Raw genomic sequence first — 20,136 nt, 5'->3', positions numbered from 1 at the left:
CTGCCAAAGGACCTGTCTTCTGTCCTGAAGATGTATAGCAGTTTGAGATCCTCTCCTGTTCTACTGGCCTCTCCAATCTTTACCTAGTATAACTGATCATGGGCTCCAGTCTACCTAATATAACGGATCGTGGGCTTGAATAAGACTAGAAAGGGAGCTAGAATTCATACATGGACCCTGGCTTAGAAACAGATGGATCTGTGAGGCCGCAAGGTGGCGCCAGAGTAAGGACCAGAGTGGAGCGCCTTCCCAGCAGGCTTTGCGCTGTTGCTGGTGCACGTCAGTCTGAGGGGTGGGGCCTGCAGGTCTTCGGGGAGGGCTCTCCTGCTGGCCTGAATGGCGGGGCCAGTGAAGGACCGGGAGGCTTTCCAGAGGCTCAGCTTCCTGTACCAGGTGAGTCCGTGAAGGGGTAGCTCAGGGAGGGCCCTGGTGCCGCCAGCCACCAAGTAATCGCCCCTCCCCTAGGCTGCCCACTGCGTCCTCTCGCAGGACCCCGAGAACCAGGCACTGTCGAGGTTCTATTGCCGTACAGAGAGGACAATCGCCAGGCGGCTCGTCTTGAGGCGGTGAGACGCACAGAGCACAGCGGCCTGCGGGCCGGGTGGGTGGGGAGAGAGAACGCAAGGGCCGGTGTGCAGACCACCTTCCCCTCCTCCCGCAGGGACCCCTCGGTAAAAAGGACAGTCTGTCGAGGCTGCTTTTCCCTCCTCCTCCCGGGCGTGACCTGCACACAGCGCCAGAGAAGTGAGTGCGCATATCGGGGTGAGATAAGTAGGGAACACTGGAGGGCAAGTGACTCTTCCTCGCTTTGGATGGACGTTGGCTGTGGGATTCGCAGGAGCAGGAGTCGACTTTGTCCCAGTCTTGAATTAAGTTGTTAACTCGCTCAGGACGGGAAAGATGTTGCCAGATGAGGCAACCTCGCCCGTGTGTAAGAATAGATGTTATTTGGCATCGTGGAGAACGATTCGTTACCATTCATGCAACAACTATTTTTTTCTAAGATGTGCCAAACATTGTAATTGATTCATTATTCTCATTGAAGGTGTAGTGTGATGGGACAGGCTAAGACAGCAACAAAATAGTGTAGAAAAATGCTTTAATTTGGGGAGTAAAGTGCTCTTACTTATGCCAGTGGTGGTGAGATTCATGATAAGAGATAGTAGCAGATGGAAATTCTAGCCTTGTGTGTTGACCTTAAGATGAGAGGTTGTGGTGCTGAGAAGAAAATGAGAGTTTAGGAGGCTGGAGTGTGAAGTGCATATGACGTGAAGCTGGAAAAGGAAATGGCAGGTCTTGTAGAATCTTGTAAAGAAGTTTGGACTTCTTAAAAGAGTACCAAGAAATTGATAGTTTGTGCAGGGATCTCACACTATCAGATTTGCATTCAAAGTAGGGGAGAGGTGGAATTCGTACTAGAAAACAGTGGAGACAAAACTGGGTGCACGACACCTTTACTTCTCCTAAACCAAGGCACTCTGTTCCATTTTCCCACTTTCATACCAGGCTGCAGGGGACAGCGCTGGACAGTACAGACCTGCTTAACATGCCAGCGCAGCCAACGGTTCCTCAATGATCCTGGGCATGTGCTCTGGGGAGACCAGCCTGAGGCCCATCTAGGGAGCCAGGCAGGTAAGAAGTGGACAAAAATGTGGGATATGCCAGGCAGATAGGGATGATGGGGGACAGAGGGCTGAAGAGGACACATAGGTGAGTTCTGGGTTGACATGAGAGATGTCACAACCTTAGAAAACTTTAACTCTGCTCATTGTCCAGATTCCAAACCACCACAGTCCGTGCCAAACACAAGCCACCTTATTGAGGAGAAAGTGCAGCCTCAGAGTTCCAATAACCAGTGATGGATTCACCCTATCTTCCAAATAAATAAAGTTTAATTCTGTTTCACTTTGGAGAGTCTGTGAGTATTTCAACTCTTAATTTCATTATCTTCTGTTTCTGTCTGTATTCTCTGTCACCAGCTAATTTCTCCTTTGTCTTTATCATCCTCCTACTCCCACCATTCAGAGAGATCCAATCTCCGTAGACAACTTGGCCCCACCGAGCAGCTCACATATCCAGGATCCTTGTGCCCCTTCACACCTGCTTCCTAGTGCAGGGCCATGAACGGAACCAGGCTCTAGGATTGTCTGCAAAGGAGCTGAGCCTGCTTTGGGCGTTCCGTATTTGGGGCATTCCTGACTGAAGAGCTAGACAGACTGCTGTTTTTAAATGAGGAGGAAATTTTGTGGAGGGAGGACTTCAGATCCTCTCAGTCCCCTCAAGATCGTCTTTTCCAATCTCCAGGTTTTCTTCTTTAAAATTCTAATAAGGGAAACTGTACAAACCCAACTAACAAGATCAAAGATGGTATCAAAAGGACACTGGCAAACATTATTCAAGTAAGCTCCATAATTATACCCTCAAGGTTTTCTTGAGAATCAGTAAACAACAAAAACAGTATTTTTCAGCATTTCTGGAATTGCTATGTGCCAACTAATCAGTTTACCACAAAAATATACAAACAAAATTTACTATTTCCAGAATGCAGTATTCTTCCTGTTTTCTTATAAATCCTGTGTTTCACTTATGCTGCATTAAAATCAACAACTTCATCAAAACTCTGTAATGTTGTGGCTTAAATCAACAATGATTTTTTAGGCTGTCTGAGGGCTTGGCTGGGTGGTTCTTCTGTTCCAAACAGCACCACCTAGAGTAACTCCACTGCATGCCAAGTCCAAGCTGGTATGGCCCCATGTCATGGAACCAATCATCTCCAAGCTCTCACACAGGCACTGTAACCAGGGGGAGTTGCCTCCCAGTTAAGTCTTGGGTGGAAGTCCCTTCCATCCCCCTGGCTCAAAGCATGGCCACAGCTATTTAACATATCTATGCAACCAGTTAAGGGTTATAGATATGTTAAATTACCATTCCAGAGGTTAGCTGCAAAGCTGTTGTACAACACAGCTCTGCATGTTCCTGCTCCATGTGTCCCTTCCCCCAACTCACACCTGTTGGTGGGGGGAGCAGGTGAGGACATCCTATATATTTTTCTAATATTTCCTGGACATCTCGAGGTCTGGACCTCATTCCAAATCCCTATTTGAGGCCCCCCTCTTGGCTGTACCCTGTTACATGGGAGGAGGGTGGTGGTGCTCCAATGCTGCCTGTAGCAGTCCACTGTGTGCACTGACCTGAGTTTTTCAGGCCAAGGTCATCCTCCACCTGTGTTTTGTCTGGGGCTGTTGGGAACCGCCCTGCCTGGTTTCAGAAGCTGTAACACCCCATGGCTAAGGCCGAGCGAGCGACCTTCAGATCATAAGCCACTAAGGAGACAAAGCTTATTTCCCTGGCAGGGGTGCCACTTCTTTTTCTTCACCCTGCCTGACCCCCAGTGCTTGATTGGTTAGCCAATGATGGGTAAGATTACTCAAGGGAGGAGTGACCCAAGACAAACATGATCACGGGGAGGCCCCAGGGAAGGACTTGAGGGGCTACAGCAAAAGGGGGTGATGGACCCTCACCCCTCGGCTTTGACATAGCCTAAGTCCTCATTCTGTCTGGGCGAAGTCTCCTAATCTCTTGGCTGCCTTACTTCCCCTGTCTGGCTTAAGCCTGAAACAATGACAGAGGGTGGTGCAGCCCTGTGCTGGAAAGGGCGGGTTCCCTGGGTGATCAGGCCTAAGAAAGAATGTATAAAATCCTGTGAAACCTGCTTTGTTTAGAAAGCTCTCAATTAAATAATAAGGGTCTGAGCAGAAAATGACTTTGTTTCACAAAGTTTTGTAGCCCTTTAACTAACAGACCCTGACTCAGAATAAGCCTTAGTAGTTCTTTGTATGTTGTCTATTGTTTGATCCTTACTGCCCGACAATGATTAATGAGCTTTACCTGTATTCCTGTGCAAAATGAACCTAATAAAACGTCATTTAGAAAAAGGCTCTAGGTCCTTCTCCTTTGAGAGATCAGCTACCTTTCCTCCCCAAGCAGATCATGTCTTGGTAGACTTATTCTCATCTGTGGGAAACGGGAGGCTCTTCAGGCAAAGCTCCCCCACATGGGGCCACCCTGAGTGAGCTGTAAATCAATCTGAGATGACTGTTATTTGTGCTGGGCTTGGAGATTCCTAGGTGAAACCAAGCTGTGAATCTAGGCTGGCTTCTGTTAGTGCCAGGTCTGGGGCTTACTGAGGCCAGCTGTTGCTTGTTTGAGAGGATTTAGGAAGTTATGAATCATGAGCCAAGACCCACCATCCATATGGTAAAGGAGCTTGGGCGGGCCTGTCAGTTGGGTGGGGCAGAGTCTCTGGGGATTTCTAAGACAGGTCAAACAGTGTTAGCTAATTTGATGGAGTCTCTGATATGGCACCAGCTTGCCTGCTCTGTGATGGAGGGTTTAGGAAAGGGACAGTGGCCTCTGCTTGCCTTGATGCATCACCCATCTGGCAGCCATGAAACTGGTTTCTGTATCTATGAATCTGTTTCTTTATGTTTGTTCATTAATTTTGCTTGTTAGATTCAATTGTTGATATATATGTATTTATTGCCATTTTATTATTCATATGTGTTATTTTTCTCCCTCTTCTTCAAGAAAACCTTTTAACATTTATTATAATATTGGTTTGGTGGTGATGAACTCCTTTAGCTTCTTCTTATCTGAGAAGCTCTTTAGATGTCCTTCAGTTCTAAATGATAGCTTGTTGTGTAGTAATCATTTTAGTTCCTTGCTTTTCATCATTTTAAATATTTCTTGCCAGTCCATTCTGACCTGCAAGGTTTCTGTAGAGAAATCAGCTGACATTCTTATGGGAGCTCCCTTGTAAGTAACTAACTGCTTTTCCCTTGCTGCTTTTAATATTCTCTCTTTGTCTTTGAACTTTGACATTTTAATTATGTTGTGTCTTGTTGTATGCCTCTTGGGTTCATCTTGTTTGGGACTCTCTGTGCTTCCTAGGCTTGTATGTCTTTATTTCCTTCACCAGGTTAGGGAAGTTTTCTCTCACTTTTTCTCCCTGGTTTTCAATCCCTTGCTCTTTCTTTTCTCATTCCAGCATCTCCACGATGCAAATATGTGTGAAGTTTTCTCAGAAGCTCCTTATACTACCCTCACTTTTTGAATACTTTTTTCTTTTTGCTGTTCTCAATGGGGATTTTCTGCTTCTTCATCTTCCAAATCTCTGCTTTCATTCTCTGCTTCATCTACTCTACTGTCGATTCCTGTAAGATATTCTTCATTTTAATTAATGTATTCTTCATTTATGACTGGTCCTTTTTTATTTCTTTCTTTATTTCTTTTTAGAGAGGGGGGAAGGGAAGGAGAAAGAGAGGGAGAGAAACATCAATGTGTGGTTGCCTCTCTCATGCCCCCAACCAGGGACCTTACCTGCAACCCAGGTATGTGCCCTAACTGGTAATCAAACCAGCCACCATTTGGTTCACAGCTCACACTCAATCCACTGAGCTACACCAGCAAGAGTGACTGGTCCTTTAAAAAAAATGTATTACATTATTGGAGTGACACTGATCAATAGGGCCATTGTGTACATGTTTCAAGCGTATACATCTGTGAAACAAGATCTGTACACTGCACTGTATACCCACCACCCCAAATCAAACCATCTTTTGTCACCATGTGTTAAGCCCCCACTACCTCCCTTCCTTCAGGTAGCCTCCACACAGCTATCTGTGTCCATGAGTTTCAGTTTTATATTCCACATATGAATGAAATCATATGGTTCTTAGCTTTTTCTCACTGACTTATTTCACTGAATAATATACTTAGGTCCATCCATGTTGTTGCAAATGGCAGCATTTCATCTTTTCTTATGGCCGAATAATATTCTAGTGTTTACATGTACCATGTCGTCTTTATCCAATCCTCTATTACAGGACATTTTGGTCTTAGCCACTGTGAATAACACTGCAATGCATGGGAGATACATCCATCTTTACAAATAGATGCCTTCAAGTTTGGGGGGTAGGTATAGCTGGGCCATATACTAATGCTATTCTTAATTTTTTAAGGAACTGCCAGACTGTTCTACATACTGGCTCTAACAGTCTACATTCCAGCAATGAGGGTTTCCTTTTCTTTACCATTCCAACACTTGTTATTACCTGTCTTGTTGATAATAGCCATTCAATTAAGTGTAAGGTTACAAATGTTGTAATTTTGTTTTGCATTTCCCTAATAGCTAGTGAAGTTGAACATCTTTTCATATATTTGTTGGCTGTTTGTATATGTTCTTGGGAGAGATGTTTGTCAGATCCTTTGCCCGTTTTTTAATTAGGTTTTTGGTGCTGAGTTTCATAAGTTCTTTATATTAACCTTATGTTAGAACTGTTGTTTGTAAATATCATCTCCCATTCAGTGTGTTGTCTTTTTGTTTTGTTGCTGTTTTCTTTTGATTTTTAGTTTAATATAGTCCCATTCATTTATATTTTTACATGAAAGAGCACCTGTATACATGTTTTATTAAACTATTTAATGTTTACATACAATAATAAATTTTTTGAAACTTCAAAGTTCTTTGATGATTTCAATATTGTTTTCAAATTAGCATGGTAGAATCTTAAATATTACATCATTCCAATTATTTTTTAAAGAGCTACACCTCTAAGAGATCACTCCAGCATAATTGGCCATTAAGTATCCAACAAAACTGGGTTCCTAGCTGTTTCAGCATATGGATGGTTCCTCTACTACCTAGGCGCCCTCTGTGACAACTTTAACACATTTTTGGCCATTGTCTGTGAGGCTCTGCTGATTGAGTCTGTCATGTAGAAGTCTTTTATTGTTAGCTGAGGTAGAACAAGGAGATTAGCAAGAAGTTGCTGGTTCACTAGCTTAGAGAGCTCACTTGCCTGCTGGAAATAATTAGCTCCTTCAACATCATCATATCAAACAAGATTAGGAGAGACTTCTTCCAGTTTGTTCCTTACTTGATCCAGAGTATTGAATGCAAGAGTTATACCTGCAGTCTCCAAGAGGGCTCTTATAATTTTCCAGTCATCTCTTCTCAAGCCGCTGGGAGGTGTCACTGCTACTTTAGTCTTCTGAGCTTGGCCCACGGTATTGACATAAGTAGCAGATTTCTCCATGTAAGCAGCACCTGGGAGAATAACATCAGCTACAGGAGCTCCAACATCACCATGATGTCCTTGATAAATAATGAAACAATTCTTTGGCAAATCCTGTCAAGTGATACAACCTCTATCCACTCCTAGGAGAAATAGCACTTTGGGAGGGTTCTTTCGAATTGCTTCCACCTCAGGTTCAGAGCCAAGATCTAAAGCAGCTCCTTGGCTTGCAATCCTGTGAAGGATATCCATAACTTTCCAATCACCAGCAACACCATTGTTCATCCAAACCTTCTGAGCAATGCTGGAGACAGCTGCAAGAATTGCTGTCCCATCTTTTCTTTGGAGTGCAGAACTGCCTAAAACCACCATTGGTTTTTTTAGCTTCCTTTATGACCTGGCTGAATAGATGGCTACTGGAAGCAATATCCTGAAGAATTTGGGGGGGATCTCCCAGATGGTTGAACCTGTAAGTGAGATCCACTTGTCTGGCTATAAGGGTCACTTTTAAGTCATTATGAAGCCAGCTCTTTTGAATTCTAGCATTAAACAGTAATGCCTCAAGACGTGGATTTGTACTGTCCAGGAAGAACATTTGCCTCTTCCACACCAGCAATTGTAGTATTAAGAAGATAATTGGAACACAAATCTGTGCCAGCTCCTGCAGTGGGGAAGATCTCTTCAGTACACAGGGTGTCAGTGTCCACTTTCTTAAGCAAATCTTTGAGAACTACTAGGGCTTCAGCATCCTCCAAGCCACCTGCAATTTCTGCCACATCCTTTCCTTGAAAACTCTGCAATATTCCAGCTACACAAGAGAGTGCATTTTTTCAGGAGGTGTGGGTTAAAAGCCCCTTTTTGTTTGTGACCATCGGCTCAGTCTTTGATGTTTTAGCCCAATAGGCAAATCTGGTCCTATCGGAGATCCACTCTTCATGCATGATGTCCTCATGCATTCTCGGCAAAATCCTCCTCACCTCCCCAGTTCTTATGCTTACCACAATACTACTTCCAACCACATCCATTACATCAGTGGATTCTGTCTTTCTTGTTTCCCAAGGCTGAGCAGTAAAGGCATAGGGCTTAGAGGTCAGGGCACCTACAGGACAGATATCAATGACATTCCCAGACACTTCAGACCTAAACATCTTTTCAGTGTATGTACCAACTTGCATATCATTTCCTCTGCCTATTGTTCCCAAAACAGCTACTCCTGCAATCTCACTTGCAAACCTGATTCAGTGAGTACATTGTATACATCTAGTCATAATGGTCTTTACCAATATTGGCCCAATATTCTTGTCCTCTACAGCATATTTCCCCTCTAATAATGGGTTCCTGTCACTTCCAAACATCATGGACTGGTCCCGCAGATCACATTCACCTCCCGCATTGCAAATAGGATTTCCAGTGGGTGATTTGCTAATAACTCCATCACACCTTCTTTGGCTTTCTTAGTTTTCTCTTGAGTTTGTCGGGATATTCCAGCCTTTCATTACTGGCATGGCACAAGCAGCTACAACCTTAGGAGCCTTCTCAATTTCAACAAGGCACATCCTGCAGTTTCCAGCAATTGACAGCCTTTCATGATAACAGAATTGAAAGATCTGCACGCTAGCCTTTTCACAAGCTTGAAGGACAGTAGTTCCCAGTTCCACCATGACAGGTTAACCATTAACAAATACTTCAATCAAATTGCTTGCTGCTGTGGCAATTGTTTGAACATATTCTTTAGATGTAGCAAGGCCTACTAAGGCCCTTCTTACAGGTATCCTTAACATGTTGCTTCTCCCTAGAGCCACTGAGGGTGCTCTGCAGAACTGTTTGCAATACACTGACCCCCTTAGGAGCCCAATTGCTTATTCAATATCCCATTCATTTATTTTTTTGCCTTTACTTCCCTTGTCTCTGGAGTCAAATTCATAAAATATTCTCTTTGACCAAGGTCCATAATTTTAGTACTTATGTTTTCTTCTATGTAATTTATTGTATCAGATCTTATATTTAGGTCTTTGATCTATTTTGAATTCATTTTCATTCATGGGGACAAACTATTATCTACTTTCATTTTTTGCATGTGGCTTTCCAATTTTCCCAGCACCATTTATTGAAGAGATTCTCTGTTGTGTGTTTTGGCTCCTTTGTTGAAAATTATCTGCCTGTATACATGTGTTTTTATTTCTGGGCTCTGTTTTGTTTCACTGATCTGTCTTTTTTCTGCCAATTCCATACTGTTTTGATTATTCTATCTCTGTAGTATGCCGCGGACCAGCCTCGCCAGGAGAGGGGAGGGGGTGGAAATGAGTCAAGGATGCAGGGAGTCAGGTTGGAGAGGTCTCAGCATCCCGCTGAGCCCCGAACTCCGTTTATTCAAGGCTTTTATTACAATTATGGGGAATAAGCAGGAGGGGGCCGCACCCAAGCCAGTTTCTTTGTCCTTTCTGCAAAGCTACTCCACGGAACAACAGGGGAACACAGGGTGCTATCAAAACTTCCCTGTTTTTCAAGCACCGGTGCATGACCTACCCTTCTACAGGGAAACAGGCTGTCTAGCTTATGCTAATAAGTTCTTGGGAAACCTATTGTCTACCCACAGCAGGTTCCAGGCAGGGAGCCAAGCAAGGTGGAGAGGAACTGTGCCACGGGCAGCGGCCTTGCCAGCTGGTCCTGGCCCCCGGCTTGGGGTGGCCCCCCGTTGTTGCAAGGGGGCTTGTGGCGCCCGCATCTCCTCTAGATGGTATCTGAACTGTTGGAGCCGCAGGGATTGCCACTGTTTGCAGGAGTATTGGAGGAGGGCTGGAAAACAAAAAAGGAAGCAAAAGAGAAGGCATAACGGGAGAAGCCTCCGGTCCAGGCAACACAGCAGTCTCCAGGTGAGGAAAGAGAGATACAATATATTGAGCGTCAGAATATAAATTAAAGCGGCGGTTAGATAGTTGTTCAAAGACATTGATGACTGCAGCGAGTTCAACGCGTTGAGCAGAAGATTCTCCTGTCTGCAAAACATAAGGGATGTTATCAATAACCCAGGCGGCTGTGCCGTTGCTGGAGCCATCCGTAAATGCCAGTGAAGCGTTGGTGAGAGGGCGTGGAGAGCACACCTTAGGGAAAACAAAGGGATGAGCCGTCCAAAAGGTAAGGGATGTTTGGGGAGATGATATGTGAGTTGGCCGGGGAATCCTGCGAGAGCCGTCCCCCAGTCTTCATCATTCTGGAACAATCGTTGCACTAGGTCCTTTCGGAGGGGGAGGACAATATGAAGTGGCTCCCTTAAGGGCTGCTGCTATGGCCACCCCCTGCATATACGAGGGTCCAATATCAGCACAAAGTTTTATATAATCATTTAGGCCTCCTTTCTTTCTCCATGGCCGAATAGCTTGCTGGCATGCCACGTTGGCATTCTTGTAAGCTAACTGCTTAGTTAACAGGGTGGCCGCCTCAGTATCCGAAACCAAGCGGTTAACAGCCTGTAACAATCGAGACACAAAGTCTTGAAATGGCTCATCAGGCCCCTGTCGGATCTTTGATAAATCCTCCGCCTTTCTTCCCCCGGCAGGCAATTTTTTCCATGCACCAGTGGCGATAGCACTAATTTGTACGAAAGCCACAGGATCTAGGGTTTTTTGGGCATCTATGGTGGAGTAATCTCCAGAGCCCATGAGCATATCTAAATTAATTAAAACATGGTCTCGCTCGTTCCGCCTCGCCTGCTCTGCGGCTCGGTCTTGGTACTCAGATTTCCACAACAGGTAGTCTCCTCCAGAAAGGCAGGCCTTGGCAAGTTGTGACCAGTCATAGGGAGGTAGCGCGCCACTGGCCAGCGTTTCCAGCAGGGCCAAGGTAAAGGGCGCCGTCGGCCCGTACTGGGTAGTGGCTACCTTAAGCTCCTTAATAGTTTTGAAAGGAACTGGTTGCCATCGCCTCCCTATCTCTTGCCCCTGGTCATCTAACTCAGCCAACACGGGGAAGGCTAGCGGGCCAAAATCTCTCACATCTCCCCCCGCAATAGCCTCCTGTCTCAAAGATAATTGCAAGGGGGTAAGGGCTCCCCGATTACGGGGGCTTACAGTCGGCCGGGGACCTGCTCGTAACGCCGCCGCCACAGCCGGAGCAGCGGCAGGCCGACACCCTTCTCCTAACTTCTGGAGTTGGCGCCGGGTTTTCTCTTCCGTTCAATGCTGGCGGCGTAACCCTTTAGTACCTGCCAGCTGCCTCAGCAACTGCAGAGTATCCGCCAGTCTAGCAAAAGCTCTAGGATCCAAGATAGCATCCTCATCTTCCCCCTCCTCCTCTTCTGCAGTACCTCCACCTGGTCACCTAAGACAGGGAACACTTGAGGGTCTCTTTCTACCTCATACGCTGTTGCTGCTTCCTCTGAGTCTTCTTGATCGGAGGGGGATAACATCTCCTCGTCTATAGGAGGAGCAGAGGCAAAAGGGCTCAGAGGAGGCGGGGGCCCTGGAGGGGCCAGCAACGTGGCATCCACTGGGGGCTTGGTATAAGAATGCTCAGACTTCACTGACTGGGTATCTAGCCGATCTTCTCTGGTGGATACTGCTAGACTACGGGTCATTCTCTCAATCTCTTGTACTGGATCAAGGCTGTCACGGACCAAGTTCCAAAGGGAAAAGGCATCAATGGGAATCCTCTCGGGTCCGCGGGCTAGATAAGCGTCGCGGAGCCTTTCTCCTATTCGCTCCCAGGTATGTAGGGAGACTGTCCCCTCCTCGGGAAACCAGGGACATATCTCCTCTACAAATTTGAAAAACCTTTCCAACTGTTTCTCTCCAACCTTGGTCCCTCGTCCACGGAGCAACATCTTCAGCAATTGCACGTACATGTTCCGCTCCTTTGATTCTGAAGTACCCATAACGGCACTTCCTATTAAATCCCCCCGCTTTTTGCTACGGGCCCCCCGGGGGTTTCTCACCAAATCCCTCGTACCTCTTCGGGCCCCACGTTTGGGCGCCACCTGCCGCGGACCAGCCTCGTCAGGAGAGGGGAGGGGGCGGAAATGAGTCAAGGACGCAGGGAGTCAGGTTGGAGAGGTCTCAGCATCCCGCTGAGCCCCGAACTCCGTTTATTCAAGGCTTTTATTACAATTATGGGGAATAAGCAGGAGGGGGCCGCACCCAAGCCAGTTTCTTTGTCCTTTCTGCAAAGCTACTCCATGGAACAACAGGGGAACACAGGGTGCTATCAAAACTTCCCTGTTTTTCAAGCACCAGTGCATGACCTACCCTTCTACAGGGAAACAGGCTGTCTAGCTTATGCTAATAAGTTCTTGGGAAACCTATTGTCTACCCACAGCAGGTTCTAGGCAGGGAGCCAAGCAAGGTGGAGAGGAACTGTGCCACGGGCAGCGGCCTTGCCAGCTGGTCCTGGCCCCCGGGCTTTGCCATGGGGGGCTAGTGGCCCCCATAGTAGTATAATTTGGACTCAGGTACTATGATACCTCTGGCTTTGTTCTTTTTTCTCAGGATTGCTTTTGCTCTTTGGGGTCTGTTGTGGTTCCATACAGATCTGATAAAATTTTTTCTATGTCTTTAAAAAATGACATTGGGATTTTGATGGGGATTACATTAAATCTGTATATTGCTTTTAAAAAATAACATGGCCATTTTAATTATGTGATTCTTCCAATCCATGAACCTGGAATATATTTGCATTTTATTGTGGTTTTTTCAACCTTTTTTAATAATGCCTTATGTTTATTCCTAGGTATTTTATTCTTTCAGTTGCAGTTGTGAAAGAAATTGTTTTCTTATTCAGAACCATTTCCTCTGCAAAAGGTGACACTTTTACTTCTTCCTTCCCAATTTAGCTCTCTTCTATTTATTTCTCTTGCCTGATTACTCTGCTGGGACTTTCAGAACTATATTGAATAATAGTGGTGAAACTGAGCATCCTTGTTTTGCTCCTGAATTTAGAGGAAAAGCTTTTCATTTTTCACCATATAGTATGATATATGCTGAGGTTTTGTCATCTATGGCCCTTATTATGCTGAGGTACTTTCCTCCTATACCTATCTTCTTGAGTTTTTAAATCATAAATGGATGGATGTTTTATGCTCTCAAATTTTTTTTTGCATTTATTGGTAAGGTCATATGATTATTTTTGGTTTTTTTAAATACATTTTATTGATTATCCCATTACAGTTGTCCCATTCCTCCCCTTCATTCCCCTTCACCCTGCACACCCCTTCCCACCTACATTTCCCCCCCTTTAGTTCATGTCCATGTGTCTTAAGTTCTTTAGCTTCTACATTTCCCATACTATTCTTGCCCTCCCCCTGTCTGTTTTCTCCCCACCGTCTATGCTACTTATTCTCTGTACCTTCTCCCCCTCTCTCCTCCTCCCACTCCCCTGTTGCTAACCCTCCATGTGATCTCCATTTCTGTGGCTCTGCTCCTGATCTAGCTGTCCTCAGTTTGCTTTTGTTTTAGGTGTGGTTGTTAATAACTGTGAGTTTACTGTCCTTTCACTATTCCTGTTTTTTATCTTTTTTTTCTTAGATAAGTCCCTTTAACATTTCATATAAGGGCTTGGTGATGATGAACTTCTTCAACTCGACCTTATCTGAAAAGTACTTTATCTGCCCTTCCATTCTAAATGAAAGCTTTGCTGGATAGAGCAACCGTGGATGTAGGTCTTTGGATTTCATGACTTGGAATAGTTCTTTCCAGCCCCTTCTTGCCTGTAAGGTGTAGTTTGAGAAATCAGCTGACAGTCTGATGGGAACTCCTTTGTAGGTGACTGTCCCCTTATCTCTTGCTGCTTCTAGGATTCTCTCCTTCATTTTAATCTTGGCTAATGTAATTATGATGTGCTTTGGTGAGTTCCTCCTTGGATCCAACTTCTTTGGGACTCTCTGAGCTTCCTGGACTTCCTGGAAGTCTATTTCCTTTGCCAGATTGGGGAAGTTCTCCTTTATTATTTGTTCAAATAGGTTTTCCACTGGTGGCTGTTCCTCTTCCCCTTCTGGTACCCCTATAATTCGGATGTTGGAATGTTTAAAGATGTCCCGGCCCTGGCTGGTATAGCTCAGTGGATTGAGCGCGGGCCTGTGAACCAGACAATCGCGGTTCGATTCCCAGTCAGGGCACATACCGGGGTTGCAGGCTGGTTCCCTGCAGGACAGTTCCCAGCAGGGGACCCATGAAAGGCAACCATACATTGATGTTTCTCTCCCTCTCTCCTTCCTTTCCCCTCTAAAGATAAATAAATAAAATATTTAAAAAAAAAATGTCCCGGAGGTTCCTAAGCCTCTCCTGATTTTTTTTGAATTCTTGTTTCTTCATTCTTTTCTGTTTGGTAATTTTTTCCTTCCTTCTGGTCCACTCTCTTGATTTGAGTCCCAGTTTCCTTTCCATCACTGTTGGTTCCCTATGCATTTCCCTTCATTTCACTTAGTTTAGCCTTCATATGTTCCTCTAATTTGTGACTAAAATCAACCAGTTCTGTGAGCATCCTGATCACCAATGTTTTGAACTGTGCATCTGATAGTTGGCTATCTCTTTGTCACTTGAAAGTATTGGTTCTGGGGCTTTGATTTGTTCTTCCATTTGAGCCATAATGTTTTGGTCTGTTTGCACCTGTTACATATGAGGGGCAGAGCCTTAGGTGTCATCAGGGTCGGGCAACCCAGTCACTGGGTTGTGATTCTGTATGTGGGGGCAGAGTCAGAGAGGGAATAATGGCACTCGCTCCATCCACTCTTTCTCAGATTTTGGTCCCCTCTGCCACTTCCCACAAGCAAATTGGGCCCTTCTGGTGCTGGTTGCTGGGTGGGTGGGCTTGTGTATGTTCTATGACCTTATGGGTCTCTCCAGGTAACTCTCCTGTGAGGCTGGGAGTCTCTTCCAGCACCTCAACCCCCGCAAGTTTTTTCAGTCAGTGCTTTTAGGCTTTATTTCTCATCACTGGGGCCCTGGGTTGCGTGGTCTGTCTCACTGCCCATTTTTTGCCTGGTTTATCTACGAATGTGTGTCTGTGGTCAGCCAACCACCTTTGTGCTTCACTGGGTTTGCTCGTTTCCTCCACCCACCCTTGTCTGCCAACCAGCGCTTCCTGCCGAGACCCCTCTAGTCTGGCTGCTGACTCCGCCCCTCTTACTGGTCTGGATGAATGGTTCGTTATTGTCAGACTTTGGTACAGTTCAATTTTCTGTCTGTTCTTGTTGTGTTTTTGTTTCTAAGTCTTTGTTGTCCTTAATTTTGGTTGTGCGAGGAGGCACAGTATTTCCACCTACACCTCCATCTTGGCCAGAAGTCCTATTTTTGTTAATGTGGTATATTGCATTGATTGATTTATATATGTTGAACCATCCTGTGCACCTGGGATGAATCCCACTTGATAATGACCTATTTTTTAATGTATTGTTGTATTCAATTTACTAGTATTTTGTTAAGGATTTTTACATCTGTAATCATCAGAGATGGTGGTCAGTGGTCTTTTTTTCTGTGTTATTCTTGTCAGGTTTTGGTATCAGTGTCATGTGGTCCTCATAAATGTGTTAGGAAGTAGTGCCCCTTTCTCAGGTTTTTGGAAGAGTTTGAGAAGGATAGGTTTCAAATCTTCCTTGAATGTTTGGTAGAATTCACTGGTGAAGCCATTTAGACCTGGCCTTTTATTTTGGGGGAGGTTTTTGATGGTTGCTGTAATCTCCTCTCTGCCGATCAGTGTATTCAGATTCCCCAGTTCCTCATGATTCATTCTAGGGAGTGTATATATTCTTAAGAACTTACCCATTTCTTCCACGTTATTGAATTTGATGGTATATAGTCTTTCATAGTATTCTAGTGTTATTCTTTATATAACTGTGCTGTCTGTGGTAATATCTTCTCTTTAATTTCTGATTTTGTTTATATGGCTCTCCTTTTTTTGCCTCAGTAAGTCTAGTTATGGGTTTGTCAATTTTATTAACCTTTTCAAAGAATCAGTTCTTTGTTGTATTAATTTTTCATATAGTATTTTTGTTCACTATTTTATTCAATTCTGCTCTAATTTCTATTATTTCCTTTCTTCTGCTGACTTTGAGTTGCTTTTGTTCTTTTTGTAATTCTTTAAGATATAATGTCAGGTTGTTCACTTAGGATTTCTCTTATTTCTTTAGATGGGCCTGTAATAATATAAACTTCCCTCTTATTACTGCTTGCACTGCATCTCAGAAGGTTTTTTTTTCCATTACTTTATTGTTGTTCAATTATAGTTGTCTGCATTTTCTCCCCACCACTCCCCTGCACCCCAGCCAATCCCACCTCCCTCACTTGCTTCCACCCTCCCTCTTGGTTTTGTCCATATATCCTTTATAGTAGTTCCTAAAAACCCTCCACCCAGTGTCCCCTACCCCCTCCTCTCTGGCTATTGTTAGATTATTAAATTCAGTGTTTTGCATCCCAGAAGTTTTGATATGTTGTATTCTCATTCCTCACCTTTTTTGTCTTCTTTAACCCTGTCATTTTTTAGTTATATCTTGATTAATCTCCACATATTTGTGGATCTCTTTACTTCCTTTTTACAGTTAATTTCTGATTTCAAGACACTGTGGTCAGAGAATATGGTTGGTATAATTTATGTTTTCCTGAATTTGTTAAGGCTAGTTTTATGACCCAACATATGGTCTATCCTTGAGAATGTTCCATGTACACTGAAGACGCATGTATAGTATAATCTGATGTTCTGGGAGGAAAAGCTCTGTAAATGTTAGTTATGTCCATCTGGTTTAATGTGTCGTTTATTAATTTTCTGTTTGTATGATATATCTAAAGCTGTCAATGGAGTATTAACTTTCCCAACTATGATTATGTTTTGGTCTGCTTCTCCCTTGAGTTCTATTTGTAGTTGATTTATATATTTTGGTGCTCCCCATTTGGTGCATATATATTAAGAAGAGTTGTGTCTTCTTGATGTAGCATTCCTTTTATCATTAGAAAATGTCTAACATTGTTTCTTGTTACCTTTGCTGTCTTGAAATATATTTTGTCAAATACAAGTATGGCTATTCCTGCTTTTCTGTGCATGTTATTCATTTGCAGAATAATTTTTCACCTTTTTGCTTTGAATCTTATCTTTGTCTTTACAGCTTATATGTGTCTTCTGAAGGTAATGTATTAGTTGGGTTTTGCTTTTTGATCCAGTCTGCTACTCTGTGCTTCTTTATTGGTAAATTCAGCCCATTTACATTTAGGTAATTTGACTGCTTCTTTTTCATGGTTTCCATGTCCTTCTTTTTTAATAGTTGAAGTTCTCACTAAATTCATCTACTCTTCCCCTAAGTTCATTGAGCATCCTTATAATCAGTGTTTTGAACTCTGCATTTAGTAGATTTCTTATCTCCATTTTGTTTAGCTTTATTCCTAGAGTTTCAAAGAACTATTTGGGACATATTTCTCTGTCTCATTAGTTTAGCAGCCTTTTTGTGTTTGAATGTATGTATTACGTAGAGCTGCTACATTACCCAGAGTTGGTGTATTAGTCTTATGTAGTATTTGTCCTATTGGGTCCAGTGGCACAGCCTCTCCAAATCACCCACACTGGGTGCTCCAGATGCATCACCCACCCCCCATGTGGGATGTGTACATCCCTTTCTTGTAGTTGAGACTTGATTGCTGTTGGTATGTCAATGGGAGGGATTTAACACCAGGCCCATTAGTTGGAATAACTGGCTGCAACCACTATGGAGCATCAGCCATGCAGGTGACCACCCCACAAAGCAGGATATACTTCAGCAGTATTCTGGTGCCAACTTTGTTTACTACTTGAGTGTGTCACTTGTGGAGGTAATTGTGTGGTGCTTAGATGTGGTCTGAAGTGTCCACTGGTTGAACCACCTGGCATGATCTACAAAGTGATCTTCAGATGGCTGTCACCCATACTAACCTGGATGTTTCGAGGATAGGACAAGCTGAGAACTAAATCTGGCTGCTGGTAATGACAGGCCTGGGCCCACTGAGCAAAAGATATGGTGCCTGCTGAAGCCAGGTGCTGCTTGTTTAAAAGATTTTAGGGAAGTCTGAAGCATGAGCCAAGACAGTCTGTTCTTATGGAAAAGCCACTGGTAACAGCATGGATGGGCCTTAAAGTTGGGTGGGGGCAGTTCTCCGGGCATCACCAGGGAAGGGTTAATAGTGTGAGCCAGGTTGATGGAGACTTAGATATGACTCCTGCCTTCTGGTGCTGGGGAGGAAGGGCTCAGAAAAGAAACAATAGCCTCTGCCAATATTTCTGTCTGGGAGAAAGCTACCCTCCCCAGCCCCTGCCCTGTTGCCAGACACTTCCATTCCTCCCCATATGTCCTACTTCTGTACCTCCTTACATGTCCTTGGTGTCTTTTGAGCTGTTGGCCCAATGCTGGATCCAGAGCCATTGAATCCGAATTACGTTTGTGCTCAAGCCCTTTAAGAGGAACACCTGGGACTCCAAATGGCCTCTGTCTCAGTCAACCACAATCCCCACTGGTTTTACAGCCAGAATTTATGGGGACTGATCTTCCTGACACTGGAACCCTGAGCAGGGAGTCTGGTATGGGGCTGGGACCCCTCATTCCTCAGGGGAGATCTCTGCAGTTGAGATATTGCTCCCAATTTTTATCCACTACACATGGGTGGAGGACCAGTGCAGTCTTGATGTGGCTTCTTCTGTATATCCTTAGTTGTAGAACTTCTCTTTAACTAGAATTCAGGTGGTTCTGAATGATAATTGTTCTGTAGTTTAGTTGTTTTTGATGTGGTTGTTAGAGGATACAAGTATATTAACTTATGCTGCCATTTTCACCATTGGTATGTTGATAGGAATTGCATTGATTCTATAGATTGTTTCGGGTAGTATGGGAATTTTAACTATGTTATTCTTCCTATCTATGAACACAGTACACCACTTCATTTATTTGTATCTTCTTAATTTTCTTTCTCCAATGTCTTCTAATTTTCATAGTACGGGTCTTTGGTTAAATTTATTCCTAGGAAGAAAAGGAATATATTTTTTTTCTTCCCTTCCCTAAGATAAATTTTTTAGGCTCTGGCTGGTGTGGCTCAGTGGATTGAGTGCCAGCTTTCAAACTGAGGGGTCACTAGTTGGATTCCCAGTCAGGGCACATGCCTGGGTTGTGGACCAGGTCTCCAGTTGGGGGCATGTGGGAGGAAACCACATTGATGTTTCTCTCTGTTCTTCTTTATCTAAAAATAAATAAATAAAATCTTTTAAAAAATTTATTCCTAGGTATTTTATTTTCTTTGATGCAATTGTAAGTGGGATTTTTTTGGCTTCCTTTTCTGATAGTTCATTATTGGTGTATGAAAATGCATTTTATTTCTGAATATTAATTTTGTATCCTGCTACTCTAGTGAATTATTATTTCTAATACTTTGGTGAAATATTTAGGATTCTCTCTATGTAGTACTATGTCATCTGTATATAAGTACAATTTTACTTCTTCCTTTCCAATTTGGATGCTTCTAATTTATTTTTCTTGTCTTGTTGCTGTGGCTAGGACTTCCAGTACTATGTTGAATTAGAGTGGTGAAAGTGGAATCCCTGGCTTGTTTCTGATCTAAGGAAATGCTTTTAGGTTTTCCCTACTGGGTATGATAACTGTGGGTTTTTCATACGTGGCGTTTATTATGTTAAAGTATGTTCCCTCGACTTCTGCCAAGATGGAGGCATAGGTGGATATCCGTGCCTTCTCACACAACCAAGTTTAGAGACAACTAAATATTAGCAATAGAAAACACAGCCAGAACACAGAAAATTGAACTTTTCGGAAGTCCGTTAACAACAAATTCTTCAGCCTGACCGGTAAGGGTCGAAACCAGCAGCTGGTGGAGCGAGGTTGCACAGGAAAACTCGGTCAGACGGACTCAGGTATGCAGAATCCAGGCGCAGGGTTGGACCTAGTGAGCGACCGAGCTAGCGACCGAGCTAGCGACCAAGCGAGCAACTGCAGGGAAACAGGGAAACAGCGAGGGAGCAGGGCTGCGGGTTGACTGCTGTCGCTCATTGGTGCGCAGATAGACAAGCAAGGGAGTGGGCGATTGGACCAGGACCCAGCGGGTCCCCTAGG

At 44.0% G+C, this 20,136-nt stretch overlaps 1 protein-coding gene and 1 pseudogene across 4 annotated transcripts in view; one reads left to right on the top strand and one right to left on the bottom strand.

Moving 5' to 3' along the window:
* Positions 1-4: 4 nt before the first annotated feature.
* RPP21 (ribonuclease P/MRP subunit p21) overlaps positions 5-20,136 on the top strand; it is a 41,734-nt gene continuing 21,602 nt past the window's right edge. Inside the window, exons 1-5 of one of the 4 annotated variants that reach the window (XM_037141315.2) lie at positions 280-393; positions 490-566; positions 662-744; positions 1,507-1,632; positions 1,777-1,905. In XM_037141315.2, the coding sequence (XP_036997210.2) occupies positions 337-393; positions 490-566; positions 662-744; positions 1,507-1,632; positions 1,777-1,859 (426 nt within the window). In that variant the 5' untranslated portion in view covers positions 280-336 and the 3' untranslated portion in view covers positions 1,860-1,905. Of the gene's footprint in view, positions 394-465; positions 567-661; positions 745-1,506; positions 1,633-1,776; positions 1,906-20,136 lie in introns of those variants that run through there. The other 3 variants (XM_037141313.2, XM_037141316.2, XM_037141314.2) reach the window with 3 other exon arrangements.
* LOC119046328 (NADH-ubiquinone oxidoreductase 75 kDa subunit, mitochondrial-like) lies at positions 6,676-8,870 on the bottom strand (annotated as a pseudogene).

Source organism: Artibeus jamaicensis, unplaced genomic scaffold, assembly GCF_021234435.1.
Source record: "Artibeus jamaicensis isolate MK-2021 breed Jamaican fruit bat unplaced genomic scaffold, CSHL_Jam_final contig_469, whole genome shotgun sequence".
NCBI lineage: Eukaryota > Metazoa > Chordata > Mammalia > Chiroptera > Phyllostomidae > Artibeus > Artibeus jamaicensis.
Note: the sequence above shows the minus strand (reverse complement) of the source record. Positions and strands in the feature narration are given on the sequence as shown.